Source organism: Sus scrofa, chromosome 9, assembly GCF_054392235.1.
Source record: "Sus scrofa isolate SSC_HxYL_T2T_F1_AM1 chromosome 9, Sscrofa_HxYL_maternal_Yorkshire_Landrace_v2.0, whole genome shotgun sequence".
NCBI lineage: Eukaryota > Metazoa > Chordata > Mammalia > Artiodactyla > Suidae > Sus > Sus scrofa.
The window spans coordinates 126,501,903-126,526,588 of record NC_139391.1 but is presented as its reverse complement, the minus strand read 5'-3'; the positions used below and the strand labels follow the sequence as shown (position 1 = coordinate 126,526,588).

Below are 24,686 nucleotides of genomic sequence, written 5' to 3'. Positions count from 1 at the left end.
GTTTAGGAAGCTTGCTCTGAAGCCACCTCGAAAATGTTATGAACCGCTCAGTGCATAGCCCTTACTAGGTTATTTTCTGCTTGGTCTTAGCTTCAACTGTGGCAGCAATGTGCCAATGAGTACCCTATCATTTCATTACAATGTTTTTTCTAGATTTTTTCTTTTGTTTATGTCATTTTAGTTTATTAAATAGACTTACACTGAGCTATATTTGATGAGATTAAAATTGCATTAAAATTGCCTTTATGACATTTATGCAGTACTCTCTATACGTACACTCTATGATTATACAGGCCAACAGTTCCTGATAAATGGAGGCTTGAACAACTAGTCTTGATTTGCCTTTCAGTCACAGTCAAAAATATTTTCTACTTCTATTACAGCCCACGATGAAACCTGAGAAACTGAATCTCTTTTCCAGGTCCTCTTAAATTTCCTTTCAAGATGGAAAAATCTATAGCAGAAGTTGAGGCTACAGAATGAGGATGTGGAAGCTGATACAAAAAAAGTATAAGTCTCTGCTGTATAAACAAAAAAAAAAAATTGTGGAAGAAAAAAGGAACACATGTATGAACTGTTTTTATTTCATCATTGGTTTTCCTTATGTATTATGTAGCTAAAAAATGTTATCACTTAGTTTTGTATGCTTTGAATTTTCTATAAAAGAAATCAAACTGCTTTGTGGTCTTTTGTGATTTGATATTCAATTCTTGTATGCTGATTCATATAGCTGTGATTTTTTTCATCTTCAGTGAGCATGGTATGACATGTCAATATACCACATTTATACATCCTCCTATTGATGTGGGTGGTTCTCCCTTTTTTCCTGCTATTTCAAATACTGCTACCAATGTCATATACATCTCCTAGTATAAATATCTATAGATAGCTGTATGTATATTTCTCTCTATAAATGTATTTGTAGGTAATAGATTGATACATCTGTCTGACTGCCTGCCTGCCTGTGACTGTCTGTTCATCTACCCATCCATCTATTCTCTATAGCAATGGCTTTCAGATGTTTTTACCTTAATCATAATATTTATCCTTACCATGTGTGACATAATATTTCCTACTCTGTTTCAACTTTAAACAATGCTGTCTGAAATCCACTAAATGGGTTTCAACTGCATCTCTAATGGGACAACCTACAACTTGAAAAACATTGTTCTAAGACAGCAGCTCTCAAACATTTTGACCTCAGGACTACTTTACACTGCAAAAGTACTGAAGACCCTAAAAAGCTTTAGTTTATGTGGTTATAGATATGGTTATATCTATCAATTTTACCATAATATAAATGAATGGAAAAATTAAAAATATTCATTTAAAAACAACAGTAATAAACTTCTACATGTTAACATAAATTACATTTTCTAAAATTCAAAATAGCTACATTTTTTTCTAAAAAAAAGGTTTAGTTGAAAGGAGTGAATTTTTTTTTTTATCTTTTTTTGGTCTTTTTTAGGGCCGCACTCATGGCATATGGAGGTTCCCAAGCTAGGGGTCGAACTGGAGCTATAGCCTCTGTCCTACGCCAGAGCCACAGCAATGCCAAATTCGAGCTACATCTGTGACCTACACCACAGCTCACAGCAACGCCAGATCCTTAACCCACTGAGCAACGGCAGGGATCAAACCCGCAACCTCATGGTTTCTAGTCAGATTCGTTTCCACTGCACCACGACGAGAACGCCAGAGAAATTCTTTTACATCAAAAAAATCTTTAATGACTAGCTTAACGGAAGACAGTTGGATTCTCATATCTGCTTCTGTATGAAATCTGTGGCTATATGTTGATTTGGCCCAAATATATGTAAAAAATCTGGCCTCACACAAATGATACGTAATTAGAAAACGGAAGAGTATTTGATCATTATTTACAGGTAATTTTGGATATCTTTTTTGATGCTACATCAAAACTTGACAATTGCTTGTTTCTTTTGGCTTTCTGCCATTTCTAGGGCCGCTCCCATGGCATAGGGAGGTTCCCAGGCTAGGGGTCTAATCGGAGCTGTAGCCACCGGCCTATGCCACAGCCACAGCAACGAGGGTCTGTGCCATGTTTGGCGACCTACACCACAGCTCAAGGCAATGCCAGATCCTTAACTCACTGAGCAGACCAGGGATCAAACCCGCAACCTCATGGTTCTTAGTTGGATTTGTTAACCACTGAGCCAAGATGGGAACTCCGATTGCTTGTTTCTTAAATGTTAGCTGTAATGTGGAATCTGAAACCATATTAATGACCTTTTCATAATGTTACACATACATGTATGTGTAACCTGGTCCCCATGCTGTACAGTGGAATAAATAAATAAATAAATAAATTTGCATTTCAAATACTCAAAAGAAAAACAAAACAAAACAAAACAAAAACCATTGGTCTACCTTGCATTTTGAATGGATCTTTTACCCAGACATGATTTTCTAAATCATCACTAGTCATTTAGAAAATATTGGTTCACTGAGTTAGGAAGATCTTCCAAATTCTGATTATTATGCAATACAAAAAAGATGACTTTGATTAATATGATCACTCTTACCTGTAAAGCCTTTAAAGGAATGGAAAGCTCCCAAGCTCATGGCAGGGGAAACAGCATTTCTAAAATTCCTAATCTCCACTTGAAAGTTTAAATTTTATCACTGACAAAAACTACTATCATTCTACATTAAAAGTCAGAGTTCTTCACTTATTTCTGAAGAACTATATGCAAATACTCAAGTATGAATAATCATAGTTTATTAGTCATTTAAGTAAAAATAGAACTTCATGAAAAAAAAAAGGCTAATTCAGATTGCAAACCAAACAACTGTATTAAGTGCTTTGCTTCAAGATAACTATCACGTTTTGGCAAACACAAGTGTCTTATGAATATTTCCTATTTTGTCATACAGAATATTAAAATGTTATGTTCTCAAAGTTGAGTCAATAAATTATTTAAATTAATTATGCAAGTATGCAAATTAAAATCACATAAAATGTAAGAATGTATGTTTTTATTATGAGTGCAAGGTAGTGAAGAATATAATGACTACTATATGATTTGGTGCCACTGCCTTGGTTCACACTAAGCCATCAGCAATCTCACCCACTATTATTTTTACACTATCAACGTAATGCTGACACTGTGAAAAAGGCAAATAATATATCAGTATTATTCAGACCCTCTGAAAGGATCTCAGAGACCATAGCCCATATGATCACTGTGCTAAGATTTATACTTGGCAATGGAACTGCTGAACATGTGTACCCTGCTTTATTACTGATTTTTTTTTTTTTTTTGGTCATTTTGGGGCCACACCTGCAGCACATGCAGGTTTCCAGGCTAGGGGCTGAAATGGAGCTGTAGCCACTGGCATACACTAGAGCCACAGCAACTCAGGATCTGAGCTGCCTCTGCGACCTACACCACAGCTCATAGCAAGATCAGACCTTTAACCCACTGAGTGAAGTCAAGGATCGAATCTGAGTACTCAAGGATACTAGTCAGATTCGTTTCCACTGAGTCATGGCAGGAGCTCCTTTACTGATTATTATTACTATTATTATTATTATGTTGCTTTTTTAGGGCAGCACCCGTGGCGTATGGAGGTTCCCAGGGTAGGGGTCCAATCGGAGCTATAGCTGCCAGCCTACACCACAGCCACAGCAACTCAGGTTCTGAGCCACATCTGTGACCTGCACCATAGCTTATGGCAACGCTGGATCCTTAACTCACTGAGCGAGGTCAGAGATAGAATCCGAAACCTCATGGTTCCTAGTCAAATTTGTTTCTGCTGCCGCCACAACAGGAACTCCTTCATTGATTATTTTTAATGCCTCTTCTTTCAACCTGGTTTTCAAACTAGGTTTAACAACATTATACTAGCAGTTCTCTGTTCCACCTACATACCAAGAAGTTTCATGGGATGGTAAATGGAGTGAATGATGGCCTCTAAAAAGATTATGACCACGCCGCCACCTCTTGAAACTGTGAATATCATTTTATTTGGAAAAAAAAGTCTTTGTGGATGTAATTAAGATCTAATGATGAGGTCATCCTGGATTATCTCAGTAGGCCCTATGTGCAAAGACAAGTGTCCCTATGAAACAAAAGAGAAGACAGATATGTAGGAGAAGACTATGTGAGACTGAATTAAAGAGAAACAAGGAATGCTTACAGCATACAATCAAAAGCTGGAAGAAGGAAGGAAAGAATTGTCTCCTGCCAACACCTTGATTTTGGAAGGTGGAAAACAATAGCCTCCAGAAGCTAAAGAATTAAAAAAAAGGTTTAAGCCAATTTGCAGTGATCTGTCACACAGTCTTAGGAAATGAACATATGCATGCAATGGTATTTCTTTATGGTTTTTATGCTCTAAAAATGGCATATTTTTTTAAAGGGTCACACTCACGACATATGGAAGTTCCCAGGCTAGGGGTTGAATAAGAGCTGCAGCTGCTGACCTATACCACAGCCACGGCAACAGTGGATGGGAGCTGCATCTGCAATCTATACCATAGCTCGCAGCAACACCAGATCCTTAACCCACTGCACAGGGCCAGGGATCAAACCCCAAACCCTCGTGGATACTAGTAGGGTTCAACCACTGAGCCACAACAGGAACTCCTAAAAATGGCATTTCTTTCTGTTTACTAATGAACCTTAACATCTTTTCATATGTTTATTGACCATATGAAATTTGCAAAAGATCAGCTCTTTTGCCTATTTATTGTGTTTGTCATTTTTTTGATTCATAGGAGTCACTTATATATTCTTGATAATACTACTTTGTCAGTCATATGTGTTGCAAATATCTTCTCTTATTTTGTTGTTTTACTTTCTTTATGGTGCATTAATGAACAGAAATTCTCAATTTATTAAAGTCACATTTATCAATCCTTCCCTTTATGGTTTTCGCCTTGTATAACACGCGAAAGAGATCTTTCTTTCCTCTTGATGTCATAAAGATATTCTCTTATGTTGTCTTCTAAAAGTTTTACATTTTAAATTTCACATTTAAACTTTTGTTCTCCTTGATAGGAATCGTTTTATATTGTCATATAGGGACCCAACTTTACTTTCAGCTCTCACAAAATTTATTGGAGAGTTTGCCCTTTCTTCCCTAGTCTTCTAAGTTACTGGTATCAGAAGTCATTTTTCTACATATGCACAGCTCTTTTTCTGTGCAGTTTCATAGTCTATTTATTTCTGATAACAAATATAATATTGTTTTAATTATTACACTTTTATAAGATTTGATATCTGGTAAATTCCTGTATTTTGTGGTTCTTCAGGAGTGCCTTGCTTTTCGTTCCTCTGATCTTTCATATAAATTTTTAAATGAGTTTATCAAGCCCTATGAAGAAATCTTGCTGGTTTCTGATTTAAACTGTCTTGAATCAACCATTAAGTTCAGAGAGAATTAACATTTTTAAGACACTGAATCTATCTATGCAAATGGGAACGTTCTATTTATTTTGGTCTTCTAACATCTTAATAAAATTCTAAATTTTTCTCCATAAAGATAATGTATACATTTTGTTAAATTTATCCTCAGGTACTTCATATTTTTAATTTATATTACAAATGGCATCTCATTTAAAAATTAGATTTTCCTAACCAATTTCTGACTTATGCAACTGAGTTTTGTTTATGGATTTTTATATCCAACAACATGCTAAACTCATTAATTCTAATAACTGACATATAATTGCTGGATTTTCTATGTGCGTAGCCTTATAATCTGTAGTAAGGAAAGTTTTGCTTCTTCCTTTTTCCTTGTAGGTGAAAATAAGCATCTTTGATCTCCAAATTCAAAGGGAAAAAAATCTGTTTTGTCAGTAAGCATAAAGTCTGTTGCAGGTTTGGTTTTTTTGTTTTTGTTAATGATATCCTATACTGGGTAAAGAAAGTTCCCTTCTAGCGCTAATTAGATCTGAGATTTATGTATTTTATAACAAATGCTTTTTTTGATTTTTTCAAGTGCTTTTTCTGAATCCATTGAGATATCAGGTAATTTTTCTCCTTTAATCTGTTTAAGTAATTCACCACATCATCAATCTTTACTATGTGTTAAACCCTACCTGGTCATGGAATAACCTGCTTTCATTTCATAGAATTTACCCATTTCTTCTAAGTTTTCAAGTATACTAGCATAAAGTAATTCACAATATTCCCTTATCTTTCCAATATCTGTAGCATTTATAGTTGGATCACCTTCTTCACTTATAATCAGTCATATTTTTAAAAAATAATGAAGTAAATCTTTCAGTTAGGCTGTAGCATGTAGTCTGAAGAGAGTTAATATTTATTACCTTTCTGTTCTGCTCTCTGGTCCTCCAGTTCTTTCTTAGGAGTTTTAGGTTTTATCAGCTCTTTGTCCCAGGCAGCCAAAGCTTGTTTTTCCATTTGACGAATTTCTGCTTCCTCTGCATCTAAACGTCGCTTCCACTCTAGTAGCTCCTCCGCATGTTGGCGTCGCTGCATTAGCTTTTGCTCTCGCTTTGTCAGAAACCTATGGTCACACCATAAAGAATAGTGAGAGGACAAATCTATAGGCTGAAATCACTCTGAGAGCTCTATTACTCATTCCCTTATTAACAAGCTGTGTAAAAACAGGACATTCATAATACTCCCCTGATACGTTTGAGATAATAGGAGCTTTGATAAGCAAGCTTATTCAGAAAATGAGAGAATTATGTTTTTCTTGTAATTAATTATTTGGAAGATTATCAAAGGAAAAACAGTCATATATTCAGAAAAAGAAATCTTCAGAATATCTGGTCAACTATAACTAATAATACTTATATATTCATTCTTCATAGGTGACTCTTTTTCATAACAGAAGATACAAGGAATTTATTCTGAAGGCTTGGACCAGAAAACACACAAACTCAAAACAGACCAAAACAACAACAAAAAGCAAACCCCAAAAGCGCCAAACAAGCAAGCAAACATGTTCATGTCCCTTTTGACTTTCATTTTCAAATTCAGTCGGGTTTTGCTTCAGGTATGGTGAGTTTGGTTCCCATCACCTAAGAGATGCAATGTCAGTGATAATCTAACTGTTTTTCTAAAGAGAACATTGAGTACCACAGTTAGATACCTTATGCTAAATATAACTATTTATTTACTTGAGCAAAAGGATACATCAAATGCCTCAAATTTCTCAATTTAACCCAATCTCTGAAATTAAATAGCTCCAAAGAGTTAGGAGACATTAATGATTTAGGAAAAAGTTATTTGAGTAGTTAAAGGCTACTCTTAAGCTCTCCTCAAATGTTAATGCCACAGTTAAATAAAAGGTGGGTGCTGCTCTCGTTACAACTGTTAGATCTATAGAGGTAGCTAATCAACAAAATGCACTCACACATTCAACAAACACTTAATAAAAAGGCACAAGAACTGTCACTCCACTTTTTGAACAATCAGCATGTCAAATAAATGTGGAAACAAAAAGGTAAAATCTATGGGACGTTTGACAAGAGGCCTGTAGCCTGTTGAAAAGAAAGAAAGAAAGAAAAAAAAGCAATCAAAACAAACAAAAAGAACAGAGCATGCTCTATCAAAGAGTGCACTGAAAAAGGTGCAAAGTTACCTGACCAACTGGTTGTAGATATACAGCTGGAATTTGGGATGAAGGTTGGGAAAACAGACACTGAGAGAGGCCCAGTGATGAGACGTAAAGACAGAGAAGAAGTAGTGAACAGGAGAGCAGTGTCTACAAAATAAGGAGGAAGATTTTAAAACCAAGAGATCAAGAGGCAAAGAATGAGAAAGGGAAAGCATAAGAGCTGAGTGAAGAACTTTTAATATGCTTCCTGAATAACATTATAAGCTACTCAGTTAAAGCAAGTGTTACACTTTGTGTGAAATATAAAACATGTATTTTTATAGAGCTTACCAATAATATCTGAATAAACATGCCGTTCTCCTCATGTTATTGAACCATTATCTACACTTCGGGTAATTTGTTTGTTTGTGAGTAAAGTAATGAGAAGTAGAATATGGAGCTAAACAAGTTTTCTCATAAGCTTTAACATAGAGTACAACAATTATGGCCATGAACCTAGCACATCGGCAATTCTATACACACATAATCTTGAACAAGTGATTTTTATATCTGTATCTTGTCATATATTTTAAGCTTGAATTTAAATTTTAAAAGCGATACATTTGCCTTACTTAACCTTACCATCATAATCTAGCTTAAAAATAGTAATATAGTTTTTTTAGAAGATTTATTTATAGTAAAAGTACCTTGTTCAACTCTACAACATAAAACTTACTGTCAACAGGACCTACTGAAGATATGCTGCTTTACATTTAACAAAGGCCCACTTAAACAACAATAATGATAATAATAATGAAATACAATACCCAGTCTACAAAATACCAGGATGCATAATTAAGAATAAACTAAGCTATTCCCAATAAATATTATCAGTAATAAAAAAAATTTTAAATCATGCCATTGATAGTTCAATCAATCAAAAGGTTAAAAGCAAAAGAATTCCCATATGTTAAATTTTAAAAATCGGGGAAAAAACCAATAGTTTCTCCTCTTTTTAAACAGTAAATAGATCATTTTACATATGGAAGGATAAATAAGTCTAGCAATAGCTTTGGAAAGGTTAACTCTCTTTGACAGAGCATGCTCCTGTTCACATGCACACAACAGTAACTTGCAGATCAAGGCAACATTTATTGCCTTGGAAGGGCAAGGAATAACATCAGTAAGTCAGAGAAGTGAGAAAAATCCAGGTATAAATCTAGTCACTCATTTGGATTTTAAAAAGTATGTAGAATCTTGACTATGTATCTTTAGATAACAGACTTTTTCAGTGTCTGCTTCCCCACATACCACTTAATATCTCACCTCCCCTTTGTTTACTTCCACACAGACCACATATACACACATACACAAACTCTCCTCTGGCCCCCCCTTCTCTCTCCCTCTCAGATCTGGACTGCCTTGATTTTCTACACTGAAGTTTAAGGAAAAACAATTTTGCCAAATTTCAATAAGACACTGAAATCTTCCTTGCCATTCTTTATGAATGTATAATAAACTTATTTTGATGTCAATTATCAAAATATTATCAAAACCAAGTCTATTTGGAAAAAGGTCCAAAAAATATATTCATAACATTCAAATATCACCCACCCTCTTAAGTATGTAACAGCTAAATGCATGCATGACCTAGTACAAAGAATAAGAATATTGGAACATATGAAATAAACTGTAAAAAAAATTAATTTTTTTTGTCCATCCCAACATAGAGAATAATAATTTTCTCTAGTAGAACAAATATTGATTTTTTTTACTTCTAATTTATGAGGTTTAAGCATTTAAAAGTTTTGGGTTAGAAACGAACAACAAAAAAATGGCTAAAAAACTAGTTTAAGAAATAGTATAAGAAAAGTTTAACTTAAAGTTGGAACTTCTTCCCCAAAACACACGTTCCTTATTTAATATACATGCATTCTAGAAACTAAGAGTTTTCTTAAAAAGACGAATAAAATTGAGATAAAAGAAGCAGTAGTACTTCACACCAGAGTAAACAATCCTTCAAGGTGCTATACAAATGAAAAACACAATTTGTGAATGATGGAGACATAAAGGCCTATGAACAGAAAATGTTACTAATTCACTTTATGGTAGTTATCAAGGCATTCTCCACGGAGAACTGTGATAGTAACAGAAGACTAGACTAGGATTAGATATATGATAGATTTAATCTAGTATGAAAATAAGTATGTTCCTATAATGTTAAAGTTTAAGAAATTAAAAGTAGGAGTTCCTGTCATGGCACAGCAGTAATAAATCAGACCAGTGTCCATGAGGACGTGGGTTCTCCATGGCTTCGCTCAGTGGGTTAAGGATGTGTGGTGTTGCTGTGAGCAGTGGTGTAAGTTGAATATTGGCTCGGATCTACTGTTGCTATGGCTCTGCTGTAGGTTGGCAGCTGTAGCTCCAATTAGAATACATTAGAAGGAAGATAAATGAGGATATGGATAAGCACTAACCTAAAAGAAAATGCAATCTATTTTTCCACAGCAAAATCTATTCTATTACCTTAAATTGTGTAATAATTTGCATATACTTAAATAAAATAATACAGGTACATTATCCCTAGTCTAGGAAGAAAATAAAAGCACATTATTAGACTATCAGGGTTTATTCATCCACCACACTTAGTCTAAGAAAATTACATTTCTAATTTAAGGCGTTGATATTTATTATATTACTTGAAATTCTAATAAAAATGTCTTCTTTAATGGAATAGCAAATTCTTCACTAGCAAATCCAAAGTGTTTTTAACTCTTTGGACAATCATTCATGAAAATTTCTTTGATATACTCTTTTCAGTAAAAATTTCTTCCTTTTCTGATCTTCCTAAGCAATGGATTTATACATACTTCTCTGAAGGAACCTGCTATTTGTTCTTTTTTCCATCTACAATATAAGCTTTTCAAGGACATGGTTTTATGTTTGATTGATCTTCATATCCCTTGCAGCCTAGCATAGGCACACATTTCCCAATAAATAATGAGGAAATAAGTATACAATTAATAAATAATATAGAAGAACAAGCTTCTATTAATAAATGAAAGAAAAAATGCACTGTGTCCTATTTTAACACTTAAAGTGAAAGATAACACTATTCTTTCAGTGTTTCATTTGCTCGGTAAATAATGTTTCTAAAATAGAATTGGCAACACAACAGGAAAAGTCAATTGCATGTTTTCTTTTTCCCATGAATATCTGTTTAATTATAGGTGATCCACTTTATACTGTAAACAATGCCCCTCACAACAGTAAACAAAATTCAATTTTCATTTACCAATAATTATCAAAATACTGAGAGCTATTCAGTCTGTGGCTTCTGTGAACATATTTTCACTATTACTAACCTCTTTCATAGTTTAAATTTCTTTTGCTTTTCACCATCCTGAGAAATGGAAACTATTTCTAAGATGTCAACTCAGTAGAGAGGTCAAGAAAAGCCAGAGATTAGAAATTCTAAGTTAAAAAAAAAGCATTGTTGTTTCAGTGAAACATTACAGAAGGAAATCTTATCTTTCATTATAGCCAAGAATAGTTTGATCACTTCAGAAGAACTTACTACAAAATCAAGCTTCAGAGCTAACAATAAATAGTAATATACAATGAAAAAGTTCCCCCAAAAGTTAACTAAACTTAGTGAGAAGGATGACTACTTTCAGGTATTTTATATTAATAAAATAGTAATCTTTTATAAGATCACCTTTGCTAATCTACAGAATAATAGTGCCTAATAGCAAAGGCTCAAGCGATTTTATTATTGTTGTCTACCGTAGCAAATGACTACAAAATTAACTCGCTCTATTTACTGAGCTGACATTCCAACATTCTTGAAGGATATCTAACTCTAAAGCTTTGGTAATCTGAATGGTATTCAAAAACTAGTTTTCACATTATAGTTCACCCTTGAACAGGGGTTTGAACGGGGGTTGAAGTGCACAGGACCATGTCAATAGTAAATACTAAATGATCTGTGGTTGGTTGAATCTGCAGATGTAGAATTGCAAATACAGAGGAACCATGAACATGGAGGGCCAACTACATGTTACAGGTGCATTTTCAACTACATGGAAGGTTGGCACTTTCAGCACACACCCTCCCCCTTACCCATGTTAAAAGATCAACTGTACTTTGTTCTGGAGATTTTTTTTTTTTTAAGGTACTTAACAGTAATTTTCCTTTTTAATGCATTGCTAATAATGGAAAATACTCCAGTTCATTCTCAGATTTCAGCATCATCTTCCAAACATTAAAACTAATTTCTCCGAAACCTCTATTCTTACCCACTCTCTACCACAAACACAACTGCAAAGTTTCAAACAACGAATCAAGAAGTCACTGAATGTTTCAAGGCCTATTCTCTTTGACAAATTTCCCAAAAGCTTACTGCGGGAGTTGACTAAAATACAGCAATAATACAAAAAGTCTAGGTGTTTAATATTTTGGATTCTGATAAAATAACAAAATTTAAAACAAAGTCAATAATTCAACCTTTTATTTGTTATTTAGGACTGTTACAGCTTTAACCAAATCTGAAATAAACACCACATAAACTGACTAATCTCACAGACTAGGATTTAGCAAGTTCCTTCTACAGATGTGATTAAATTATTAGAATATTATTCATAAAGACTAGCAATGAAGATCTTACTGGTATAGACAAAGAATCAATGCAGAAATTTCCCCTGAAGCTGTCTCTTCTTTTTTTTTTTTTGTCTTTTTGCCATTTCTTGGGCCACTCCCGCGGCATATGGGAGGCTCCCAGGCTAGGGGTCGAATCGGAGCTGAGCTGCCAGCCTACGCCAGAGCCACAGCAACGCGGGATCCGAGCCGCATCTGCAACCCACATCACAGCTCACGGCAACACTGGATCCTTAACCCACTGAGCAAGGCCAGGGATTGAACCCGCAACCTCATGGTTCCTAGTCGGATTCGTTAACCACTGCGCCACAATGGGAACTCCTGAAGCTGTCTTTTCACCAGCATTTATGATCCAAAGACATTAAGAGGTAGATATAAAATGTCAAATCAATTATGAAAATCTGTAAAATAGATTATTCTAAATTCAAAGATCCTTGGGGCAATCCAGTATGCCCACATAGGCTACTGGAAAATGTTATCAAGAAAGGAAGAAAGAATTCCTATTTGAATAAGCCTTAATTGGTCTATCCCATGAATATCATACAAAATGAATACTTAATATTTACAAATATTCAGTGTTCACTCCCTTATATTTTTTATTTCAAAAATTTGTATTTATATTTTAAAATTTATTCTCACAATCAATTTAGGTATTTTTAAGTTATAAAATGCTAATTTTAAGTTACTGAAATGCAATTTCAATTAAGCAATGAAGTGCCAGTGTACAACACTGTACCTCTGATAAGTAAGCTTTGACTTTCAACTGCTTGACTCTTTAGGAACTAATTAAATCACAGGCTGATGTCACATATAGAGTATTATTAAATTTGGTGGTAAGTAGTATATTGCTAAAGAATATCAAGGTACAGACTTAAGTTCAATGTGTGGTTCAAATTGCTAACCCAAAATAGAGTAGCAATCAACAAAAATTGTAATGAATCTCTCTTGCATATATACAGAAAGTAGAGAATAGTCCACTAACAAGCTGCTTTACAAGCATATTTAATTAAATGTACATGCAAGGGAGTAAACTCTCATGTAAAGGTCATCCTGTATGGTCAAAGGTGAAGGAGCTTTCTTTTTTTTCCGCAGCACCTGCAGCATGCAGAAGTTCACAGGCCAGGGATCAAACCCACACCACAGCAGTGACCCAACCCACTGCAGTGACAACTGCCAGATCCTTAACCTGCTTTGCCGAAAGGAAACTCCAGGAGTAACTTTCTTTAAGAGCTTTTAAAAAATAATACTTTGCAATGTTTTATAAGAATGGTAGACTGCCAAATCATTCACCAGCCCAGGAGAATTTCAGACTTCTTGGTTTCAGTTGAGCAATTCAGACCCACTCATAAGGTTAAAATTTCACTCTTCTACTTGAATAAGCCTGAAAGTTGTCAGAGAATCACAGGACAATACTTCAAAATATACAATTAAATTGCTCCCCCAAGTCAACAGACATATCCAGATTTCAGAGAGGATAAAAATTTCATAGTCACTTATAAATTTTAAAGGGAGTTCCCACTGTGACACAGTGGAAATGAGTCTGTCTAGGAACCATCAGGTTGCAGGTTCGATTCCTGGCCTCCTTTAGTGGGTTAAGGATGTGGTGTTGCCGTGAACTGTGGTATAGGTTACAGATGCAGCTCAGATTTGGCATTGCTGTGGCTATGGCATAGGCCAGCAGCAACAGCTCTGATTTGACTCCTAGCCCAGGAACCACCATATGTGGCGGGTGCAGCCCTAAAAAGACAAAGGACTAAAAATAATAATAATAGTAATAATAAAATTAAATAAATTTTAATGAAAGAAAACACTCTCATGGGTATATGTGCAAATATGACTTGGGTTTTTAGAATAAGAAATATGGCTGTATTTAAAATCAAGAAAATTTGTTTTATAAGGAAGGTCTACAGTTACTGACTTCTAGGTTGATCTAATAACTATGCTAAAATGCAACTGAATCCATAAAATACTATATTATTTGTTGCTTTCAGTGTAAACAGGATATATTTATAAAATGAATTACTTTTCATCCATGCGGCTTCTCATTTTCTTCAGTTTCTGCATAATGCTGCTAGTTTCACTGCTGGAGATTGATATGGGGGAAGGACTGCGGGTCTCCAAGTCAGTTGGACCAGGACTAGTGGCCTTATTATCCTTTGTATCATCTTCGCTGTGAGAGTCCTGCAAACAAAAAGGGGTAAAGTGTTATAATTTTACTGGAATTTAAGATCTTAAACTGATTTAAACACTGTATTTTCAAAATTAATTTACCTTTAAAAAATATTGGTAAAATAGCTGAAATTAAGATATTACTTAAAAGGACAAAATTATATCACATAGGTAAAATGTATACATGTGTACTTAAACAGACCTAGATTTGTTGCTTAGAAGAAACAAAATCTTAATAGCAATGAGCATGCCTACCATTAGATCTTGATTTCTAAATAACTATCCTGGGAGTTCCCTTGTGGCACAGTGGGTTAAGGATCTGGCATTGTCATTGCAGTGGCCTGGGTCATTGGTATGATGTGGGTACGGCCAAATAAATATACTAATAATTTCAAAAAAAACCCTATCCTTCTTAGAGAAACAGCTGATTCCAAGGCTGAGGCAGGGAAAGTAAAAGATAGATAACCCTGAAACACCTTGTTCCAAAAAACATGGAAGTGCTCAAAGACTGATGGATACATGCCAAAAGGACACCAAAACCTGCTTGAAGAGGCTCCTAATGGCTCAATTTGGGATAATTTGTGAGCATCAAAACAAATAATGATAGTAACATTTTATAATGCTGAGTAAAATAGGAATCTGTGAGTCCATACTGATATAAAGAATAAAGTTTGATGAATAACAGAATTGATATAGTCTCAAAATACCTCCACGCAAAGTACTCATTAATAACAAAGAGAAAGAGTAACTATACAAAGAAGTATCACAGATGCCACTTTAATCAAGTGATAGAGTCAATATCACCAGTAATGGGATAACTCAGAGTCAGGTGCCACCTGATCAAATGCAGAGATGAACAAAGCAGCACTTCTGTGATATTCCTGCCAAAGATGCACAACATGAATCTAATTACGAGGAAACATCAGACAAATCCAACTTGAAGAACATTCTACAAAATATCTGGCATGTAATCTTCCACAGTGTGAAGGTAATGAGAGTCAAGGAACATTTCAAGACTGAAAGAGACTAATCAGATATGAAAACTAAATGCAATATGTGCTTCTGAACTTCCTTTTGATATAAGGAATATTATTGTGACGATTGGAGAAACTTCAACAGTGTTTTAGATTAAAGAGTAGGAATGTGTCAGTTTTAATTTGTTGGCAACAAAGTTCTTGGTACTGTGTTTGAAATTTTCTATAAATTTGAGACTGTCTCAAAATTTAAACTGTATTTGAAAAAGCAAATCAGTGAATATTAAGAGATTTATTTACCTATATTGCTATACGGTCTGGGTTTTCCAACACTATACTGTGACTTTATAGTATTTCAGAATAGGTCCAAATTTTGTTTTTGTCTGAATATCTCCTTTGAACCTTTTATCATTACATTAGACAGCTCAAATAAGTACTCTATAAAGAGCAAAAATAATCTCTCCCATTAATTCTGAGGCATATATTTGGATTGATAAACAAAACCAAGACTCTCTATCCCAACTAAGTATATAAATGGAAAAAAAAATTAAACTAACATATAAGCTAAGTGTCCCTTTTAAAACTTGAATATTCTATGGGGAAAAAAAAAACTTCTCACTTTACATAAAGGCAAATTACACAGAATTTTAACCTGGGGCATTGCTGTATCATAGTGCTAAAATGAAAATACCCATCATATGAGAAGATGAGGTAGGGTTAGGTATTACCAACAAACATGATGCAGAAAACAAACTAAGAATAATTTTTTTGTAATTTACCAATTTATTCTCCCCTGCAGACTTCAACTTCTCCTGTAGTTTTATGGTGGTTTGTCGGATCCTTTCAATCTCTTCCTGCTGTTTAAGAATAAGTTGTCTTTCCTTCCGAGCTGCCTTATTGGCTTCTTGAAGACGTTTAATTTCCGCCTAAGGTTTAAAGAGTTAGGGGAGGGATTGAAATTTGTTTAAGACTGGTCCAAAGTAATATTTTAAAAAGAAACTCAAATCATCACATATATCAAAAATAAATATATATAGCATTTCAAGATAAAAGTAACAATGAAAACTTTTAAGCAGTGAAGGAGAGAAAAAGTCATGTTAACTCCATCGCTCTAAAATAATTTAATATGATTCCTTAATTTTTTTGGCTTTTATTATTTTTATTTATTTATTTATTTATTTAGGCACACACGTGCAGCATATAGAGGTTCCCATGCTAGGGGTCGAATCAGAGCAGCAGCTGCCGGCCTCTACCACAACCACACCAATGCAGGATCTGAGCCTCGCCTGCGACCTACACCATAGCTCACGGCAACACCAGGTCCTTAACCCACGGAATGGGGCCAGGAATCAAACCAGCATCCTCATGGATACTAGTCAGGCTTGTTACTGCTGAACCGCAACAGGACCTCCCCACAATCGCTTCATTATAACTACAACAGACAGATAATTTCATATCTCCTTTCAAAACTTAACATACCCTTCACATTTTTTCATAGTGCCATTCAGCCTTTACACTTATTTGTTTAAAAACTGCATAACAAGTAAACTAATTGATGTAACCATTATTCTGTTGCTAAACTCCATCCCAAATAATGCTTTTATACCTATAATTGTTTCATACTATAGATCAGTTCTTTAGGAGAGACTCCAGAAACTAGGATGAACAAGTCAAAGAGAATATCATTTCAATGCCCTTAAAATAGGAGTTCTAGTTGTGGTTCAGCAGGTTAAGGACTCAACTTTGCCTCTGTTGAGAATAAGGGTTTGATCCCTGGCCTCGCTCAACAGGTTAAGGATTAGGCATTGCCACAAGCTGCAGCATAGGTTGCAGATATAATTCAGATCCAGTGTTGCTGTGGTAGTGGTGTGGGCCTGCAGCTGCAGCTCTGATTCGACCCCTGGCCCAGGAACTTCCATATGCCACGGATACAGCCATAAAAAGGAAAAAAAAAGTTTAAAAAATTGCTTTCAAAAAGAAATTTTATCCACATAAAATGACACCAGAAAATTTAAGACTACATTGCACCAAATTTTCCACACAGGTTATTACTGTTTTCTCTTGCTAATTAAGTAGAAAAAAATGATACATTTCACTGTTAATGACGGTTAAAATTTAACAGACTATTTTTGTTTTCATAAGTTTGTAGTAATCTGTTTTCTTGTCAATAAAGTAAGCATAATACAGATATAAATAACTTGCTACTTATAATTTCTTTTAATCATGTTTGATTTCTGAAACTATCAAAAAGAGCACAATAAACACCTAATTTCTAAAATCCCAAATTAACAACTGTTAATATTCTGTCATATTTTCACCTAGTTTTTAATTTGGTAAAGAAATAAACATTACAGATAACACCAGTTTGCAACCATCTACCCCGACTCCGTAGAGGTAACCACTATCATGGTACATATCCTTCCAGGACATTCTTTTAAAATTCTTCTACAAATATTTGTACTTACCTGTAAAAATATATATACTATTTGGTTTGTATGTTTTAAAATATTTTATAAATAATACGATACATACTTATTTTCAATCTTGTTTTATTTGCTAAACATTGCCTAAATGCTGCATAAAATTACACTGGAGGTATATGTATTTCATTTATCTATTACCCATATGGTTAGAAAAGGTTGTTGTCTACTATTACAAACAATGCTATAAGCAACAGCCTTATACTCTTTGTCTTCTTGGGCACATGCATAAATTCCTTTTAAGCACCAGTTCCTAGAATATCCATGGATCCTTGGGGACTCCTGAGATCTTTCTGGAGACTCTCAGGGTCAAACTATCTTCATAATACTAAGATACTATTTGCCCTTTCACTCTCATTCTCTCATGAATATACCATAGCATTATTCGTATTTTTAAGAAAATAACTATATTTTCTAAAACAACCCCCCCCAATTAGTGAAAGAATAGTATTTAGATGTTTATATGTCTATTTATTGTGTGGTTTGATTTGTTTGTTTTTAGGGGGTTTTAAATTTTTTAATTTTTTTATTGAAGTATATAGTTGATTTACATTACATTAATTTCAGGGACACAGCACAGTAACTCAGTGATACTTTTTTTTTCAAGATTATTTCCCATTAAAGGTATTACAAGATATTGAATATCATTTCTTGTGCTATATAGTAAATCTTTGTTGCTTATCTATTTTATGTATAGTAGTTTGTATTTATTAGTCCCATACTCCTAATTTATCCCTTCCCTGACCATGGCTTGATTTTTTTTTTTTTTAAAGACCATGCATTGGTCATTTGGAAAATGTTTAGTTCACTGAGTTATGCAGATCTTCCAAATGTTGACATATTATACAGAATTAACAAATTGCATTTATTACTATCACTGTAATCTCAAAAAATCTTCAGTATTATTATGCAATATGTAAAAATTTTTTAAAAATCTGACATTTGCTTGAAAGTTTGAATATTATCATTGGTAACAAATACTGTCAATTGCCTTCTTTTAAGTGACAAGCACACTTTCTTCATTTTTGAAAAAATGACTGTTAAATACCCTAACTGAATGAGCACAGTCTGTCTCTGAATAAAACTCTTTCAAGTAAAAATGGTATTCCAGGAGTTCCCATTGTGGTTCAGTGGTTAATGAACACAACGCGCATCCATGAGTACTTAATAGCTACATGTGGCTAATAGCTACCACACTGGATAATCGAGATATAGAACATTACCATTACTGGACAGTTGCATGGGATTGGAGAGTCCTGATATTTAATGTATTCTTTTCCTTGTAGTGCTATATTTTCTTACAGAAATATGCTGTTAGGCCATCGTCAAAAATCCTACCAATAATAAATGCTGGGATCACTTCTTGGCCTTTTGGCTAAGATCAAGTGTAATAAATGCTGGAGAGGGTGTGGAGAAAAAGGATCACTCCTACACTACTGGTAGGAATGTAACTGATATAGCCCCTATGGAGAACAGTATGGAGGTTCCTCAAAAAACTGAACAAGAGTTACCATATGATCTTGCAATCCTACTCCTGGGCATATACCCACAGAAAACTATAATTTGAGAAGATATATGCATCCCAATGTTCACTGTAGCGCTATTTACAATAGCCAGGACATGGAAGTAACCTATATTTTCATCAACAGATAAATGGATAAAGAAGATATGATTTATACATACACATACACACACACAAAAAAAAACACACATAGGAATATTACTCAGCCGTAAAAAAGAATGAAATAATGCCATTTGCATGCAACATGGATAGACTTAGAGATTATCATTCTAAATAAAGTAATAAGCCAGACAAAGACAAATACCATATATCACTTAAATGTGGAATCTAAAAAAAGAAAAAAGAAAAAGAAAAAGGAGGGGGAAGGAATATATTAGGAGGCTGGAGTTAACATATACAGAATACTATATATAAAATAATCAACTAGGACCTACTAAACAGATCTGAGAACGATACTAAATATTTTGTAATAAACTATATAGGAAAAGAACCTGAAAAAGAATACACATGAATAACTCAGTCACTGTGCTGCACACTTGAAATAAAAAACAACTTTTAAAAAATCTCAAAAGCAGTCTTCAAAAGAACATCAAGACAACTGTCCTCTCCATAAAAACAATGGAAAGCAATAAACAATAGAAAATATTAAAAATTCTAAAAGAAAATGATTCTATACCTAGTAAAAATAACCTTCAAAAATGAAGTAAAAAAATGAAGGCAAAACAAGTATAACCTCAAACTAACAAAAACTGAAAGTGTTATCACAGGCATGTAATAAAAGATTCACCAAAATTATACACCACGACCAAGTGGGATTCATCCCAGGTTCACAAGGATGGTTCAACATACGCAAATCAACCAACATCGTACACCGCATTAACAAAAGAAAAGTCCAAAACCACACGATCATCTCAATAGATGCAGAAAAAGCATTTGACAAAACCCAACATCCATTCATGATCAAAACTCTTACCAAAGTGGGTACAGAGGGAACATACCTAACATAATAAAACCATTTATGACAAACTCACAGCAAATGTAATACTCAATGGAGAAAAGCTGAAAGTCTTCCCACTAAAATCTGGAACAAGACAAGGATGCCCACTCTTACAATTGTTATTCGATATAGTATTGGACGTCCTAGCCACAGCAATCAGACAAACAAAAGAAATAAAAGGTATCCAAATTGGAAGAGAAGAGGTAAAATTGTCTCCGTGTGCAGATGACCTGATACTATATACAGAAAACCCTAAGGACTCAACCCACAAACTACTCGAACTGATCAACGAATTCAGCAAAGTAGCAGGATATAAGATTAACATTCAGAAATCAGTCGCATTTCTGTATACTAACTACGAAATATTAGAAAAGGAATACAAAAATACAGTACCTTTTAAAATTGTACCCCAAAAAATCAAATACCTGGGAATACACCTGATCAAGGAGGTAAAAGACTTATATGCTGAGAACTATAAAACATTAATCAAAGAAATTAAAGAGGATGCAAAGAATTGGAAAGATAGTCCATGCTCCTGGGTTGGAAAATTAATATTACAAAAATGGCCATACTACCAAAGCAAACTACAGAGTCAATGCAATCCCTATCAAATTACCCATGACATTTTCCACAAAACTAGAACAAACAATCCAAAAATTTATATGGAACCATAAAAGACCCAGAATTGCCAAAGCAATCCTGAGGAACAAAAACCAAGCAGGAGGCACAACTCCCAGACTTCAGGCAATATTACAAAGCCACAGTAATCAAGACAGTGTGGTACTGGTACCAAAACAGACACAAAGACCAATGGAACAGAATACAGAGAGCCCAGAAATAAACACAGACACCTATGGTCAATTAATCTTCGACAAAGGAGGCAAGAATATAAAATGGGAAAAAGACAGTCTTTTCAGCAAGGGGTGCTGAAAAAACTGGACAGACATGTAAATCAATGAAACTGGAACACACCTTCACACCATGCACAAAAATTAACTCAAAATGGCTTAAAGACTTAAATATAAGACAAGACACCATCAAACTCCTGGAAGAGAACATAGGCAAAACATTCTCTGACATCAACCTTACAAATGTTTTCTCAGGTCAGTCTCCCAAAGCAACAGAAATAAAAGCAAAAATAAACCAATGGGACCTAATCAAATTGACAAGCTTTTGTAAAGCAAAGGAAATCACAAAAACAAACAAACAAACAAAAAACCCACAAAAGACAACTCAAAGAATGGGAGCAAATAGTTTCAAACGATGCAACCAACAAGAGCTTAATCTCTAAAATATACAAACAACTTATACAACTCAACAGCAAAAAAGTCAACAACCCAATTGAAAATGGGCTAAAGACCTGAACAGAGATTTCTCCAAGGAAGATATACAGACAGCCAACAAACACATGAAAAAAGGCTCAACATCACTGAATGAGAAATACAAATCAAAACTACTATGAGATACCACCTCACACCAGTCAGAATGGTCATCAGTAAGTCCACAAATAACAAATTCTGGAGAGGGTGTGGAGAAAAGGGAACCCTCCTGCACTGTTGGTGGGAATGTAAATTGGTACAATCACTATGGAGAAAAGTATGGAGGTATCTTAGAAAACTATACATAGAATACCATATAACCCAGCAGTTCCACTCTTGGGCATATATCCGGACAAAACTTTCCTTGAAAAAGACACATGCACCCGCATGTTCACTGCAGCTCTATTCACAATGGCCAAGACATGGAAACAATCTAAATGTCCACTGACAGATGACTGGACTAAGAAGATGTGGTACATATACACAGTGGAATACTAATTGGCCATAAAAAAGAACAAAACAGTGCCATTTGCAGAAACATGGATGGAACTAGAGACTCTCATACTGACTGGACTAAGAAGATGTGGTACATATACACAGTGGAATACTAATTGGCCATAAAAAAAACAAAACAGTGCCATTTGCAGAAACATGGATGGAACTAGAGACTCTCATACTAAGTGAAGTAAGTCAGAAAGAGAAAGACAAATACCATATGACATCACTTATATCTGGAATCTAATATATGGCATAAATGAACCTTTCCACAGAAAAGAAACTCATGGACTTGGAAAATAGACTTCTGGTTGCCGAGGGGGAGGGGGAGGGAGTGGGAGGGACTGGGAGTTTGGGGTTAATAGATGTAAACTATTGCCTTTGGAATGGATAAGCAATGGGATCCTGCTATATAGCACAGGGAACTATGTCTGGTCACTTGCGATGGAGCATGATAATGTGAGAAAAAAGAATGTATACATGTATGTATGACTGAATCATCTCACTGTGCAGTAGAAAACTGACAGAACACTGTAAATCAGCTATAATGGAAAAAAAAATCACCCCCCTAAAAATAAAAATATTTGAGAAAAAAATTTACCAAAATTAAAATTTCTGTGCCTCAAAGCACAGTATTAGGAAAGTGAAAACAAGTCCACAGACTGAGAAAATATTTGTAAATCCAGCTGTTTTTTTTAATTTTACAAAAGAAAACTGTAATATTGTAAGAAATTATTTATTTTAACTAAGGAAGAACTCTATGTTATTTTTAAACCAGTTTTTCTGGATGATAAAGATGTAACTCCTTAAAAAAAAGTTGAGTTCCCATCGTGGCTCAGAGGAATCCAACCTGATTAGTATCCATGAGGACACAAGTTCAATCCTTGGACTTGCTCAGTGGGTTAAGGATCTGGCGTTGGCCAGAGCTGTGGTGTAGGCTGCAGACGTGGCTCGGATCCTTCATTGCTGTGGCTGTGGCACAGGCTAGTGGCTACACTCCAATTCAACCCCTAGCCTGGGAACTTCCATATGCTGTGGATGTAGCCCTAAAAAGACCAAAAAAAAAAAAAAAAAAAAAAAAAAAAGAAAAGTTTGTCAATTTCGTATGATCAGTGATGTTTCCTAGTTGAAGTTAGAAAAAAATTTAAGTAATATCTCAATATACCACTCAAATGACTAAGTTCGTAGATCATCCAACACAGTATCTAGTACTTGCCAACAGGTCAATAAGGGAAAAGAAAACTGGCACCTATGAAATACTTATCAGGCAAAGTGAAACACATTTTACCAATGTTACTTCATTTAATCCTCACAACCACCATATGAAGTATAATCTCACGCCAACAGACGAGGAAATTAAGTTTCAGAGATGCTTAAACTTGACCTTGATTACACAGCTGGAATTCACAAAGCTGGAATTCAAATAACTAAATTTATTGAGTACTTATCATTGTGCCAAGGCCTGTTCTAAGTTTATGTATTACCTTACTTATTTCTCTCAACAATGCTACAAAGTATCTTATCATTATCATGCTCAGCTTATAGATAAGGATACTGAGACACAGAAAAGTTAAGTAACTCTCCAATGTTATACAACTACTAATTGGTAGATTTGGGATTTTAACCCTAGGCAATTTGACTCTAGAGCCTGAATTCTTAGCCACTACACCATGCTGCCTCTCTGGGATCCAAATCACAGGTCTTTCTGAGTCCACTAAGCCAAAATATTTGTCAATTCATAATTAATATGTCTTCAAAATCTATTTGGAGAAAAAGTGACTAGAATATTAATCCAAATAGACTCACAAACATCTTAATTTTTTATTATGCATTTCAAAACACTATTTTTCAAACTAAATGAAGGCAGGTTTGACTCTATATTGTATTAAATTGGCAGAGAAACACAATCCTAATTTAGAAGAAATATGGTAGACTACCAAGCACTTCCTATAGTTACAGTAGTAGGCATAAGCAGTGGCAATTCACTAAATTTGCTTTAATATAATAATAAGAAAAAGAGATTAGGCAAATTAATAGATTCTACAATCTAACTTGTCATCTCAAGTCTTCTTAAAGGAGTATTTTTCCTAGGAGTTCCCATCGTGGCGCAGTGGTTAACGAATCCAACTAGGAACCATGAGGTTGCGGGTTCAATCGCTGGCCTTGCTCAGTGGGTTAAGGATCTGGCGTTGCTATGAGCTGTGGCGTGGGTCACAGACGCGGCTCGGATCCTGCATTGTTGTGGCTCTGGCGTACGCTGGCAGCGACAGCTCCGATTCGACCCCTAGCCTGGGAACCTCCATGTGCCGCGGGAGAGGCCCAAGAAATGGCAAAAAAGACCAAAAAAAAAAAAAAGGGAGTATTTTTCCTAACATACCTTTTCTTGCTGCAACCTTAAGAGCAAACCACGCTGTTTCTTGCGAAGTGGGGGCATTTTATCATCTTCTCCTTTATCTCGTAGATGTCTGCAATTATTTCCCATTGAGACAAAGGTTAGATTAAATTTCTATTCTAATGTCAAGAATTCTCAACCAC

General features: G+C 34.8%; 1 protein-coding gene across 9 annotated transcripts in view; it reads right to left on the bottom strand.

Moving 5' to 3' along the window:
- The window catches only part of CEP350 (centrosomal protein 350), a 155,478-nt gene that overhangs the window by 45,348 nt on the left and 85,444 nt on the right, over positions 1-24,686 (bottom strand). For 5 of the 9 annotated variants that reach the window (XM_084977816.1, XM_084977819.1, XM_084977818.1 and 2 more), the window contains 5 exons: positions 24,529-24,616; positions 16,118-16,264; positions 14,219-14,376; positions 7,585-7,707; positions 6,302-6,501 (listed from right to left, as the gene is read on the bottom strand). In XM_084977816.1, coding sequence (XP_084833942.1) covers positions 6,302-6,501; positions 7,585-7,707; positions 14,219-14,376; positions 16,118-16,264; positions 24,529-24,616 — 716 coding nt within the window. The remainder of the gene's footprint in view (positions 1-6,301; positions 6,502-7,584; positions 7,708-14,218; positions 14,377-16,117; positions 16,265-24,528; positions 24,617-24,686) is intronic. The other 4 variants (XM_021063750.2, XM_084977822.1, XM_084977821.1 and 1 more) reach the window with 1 other exon arrangement.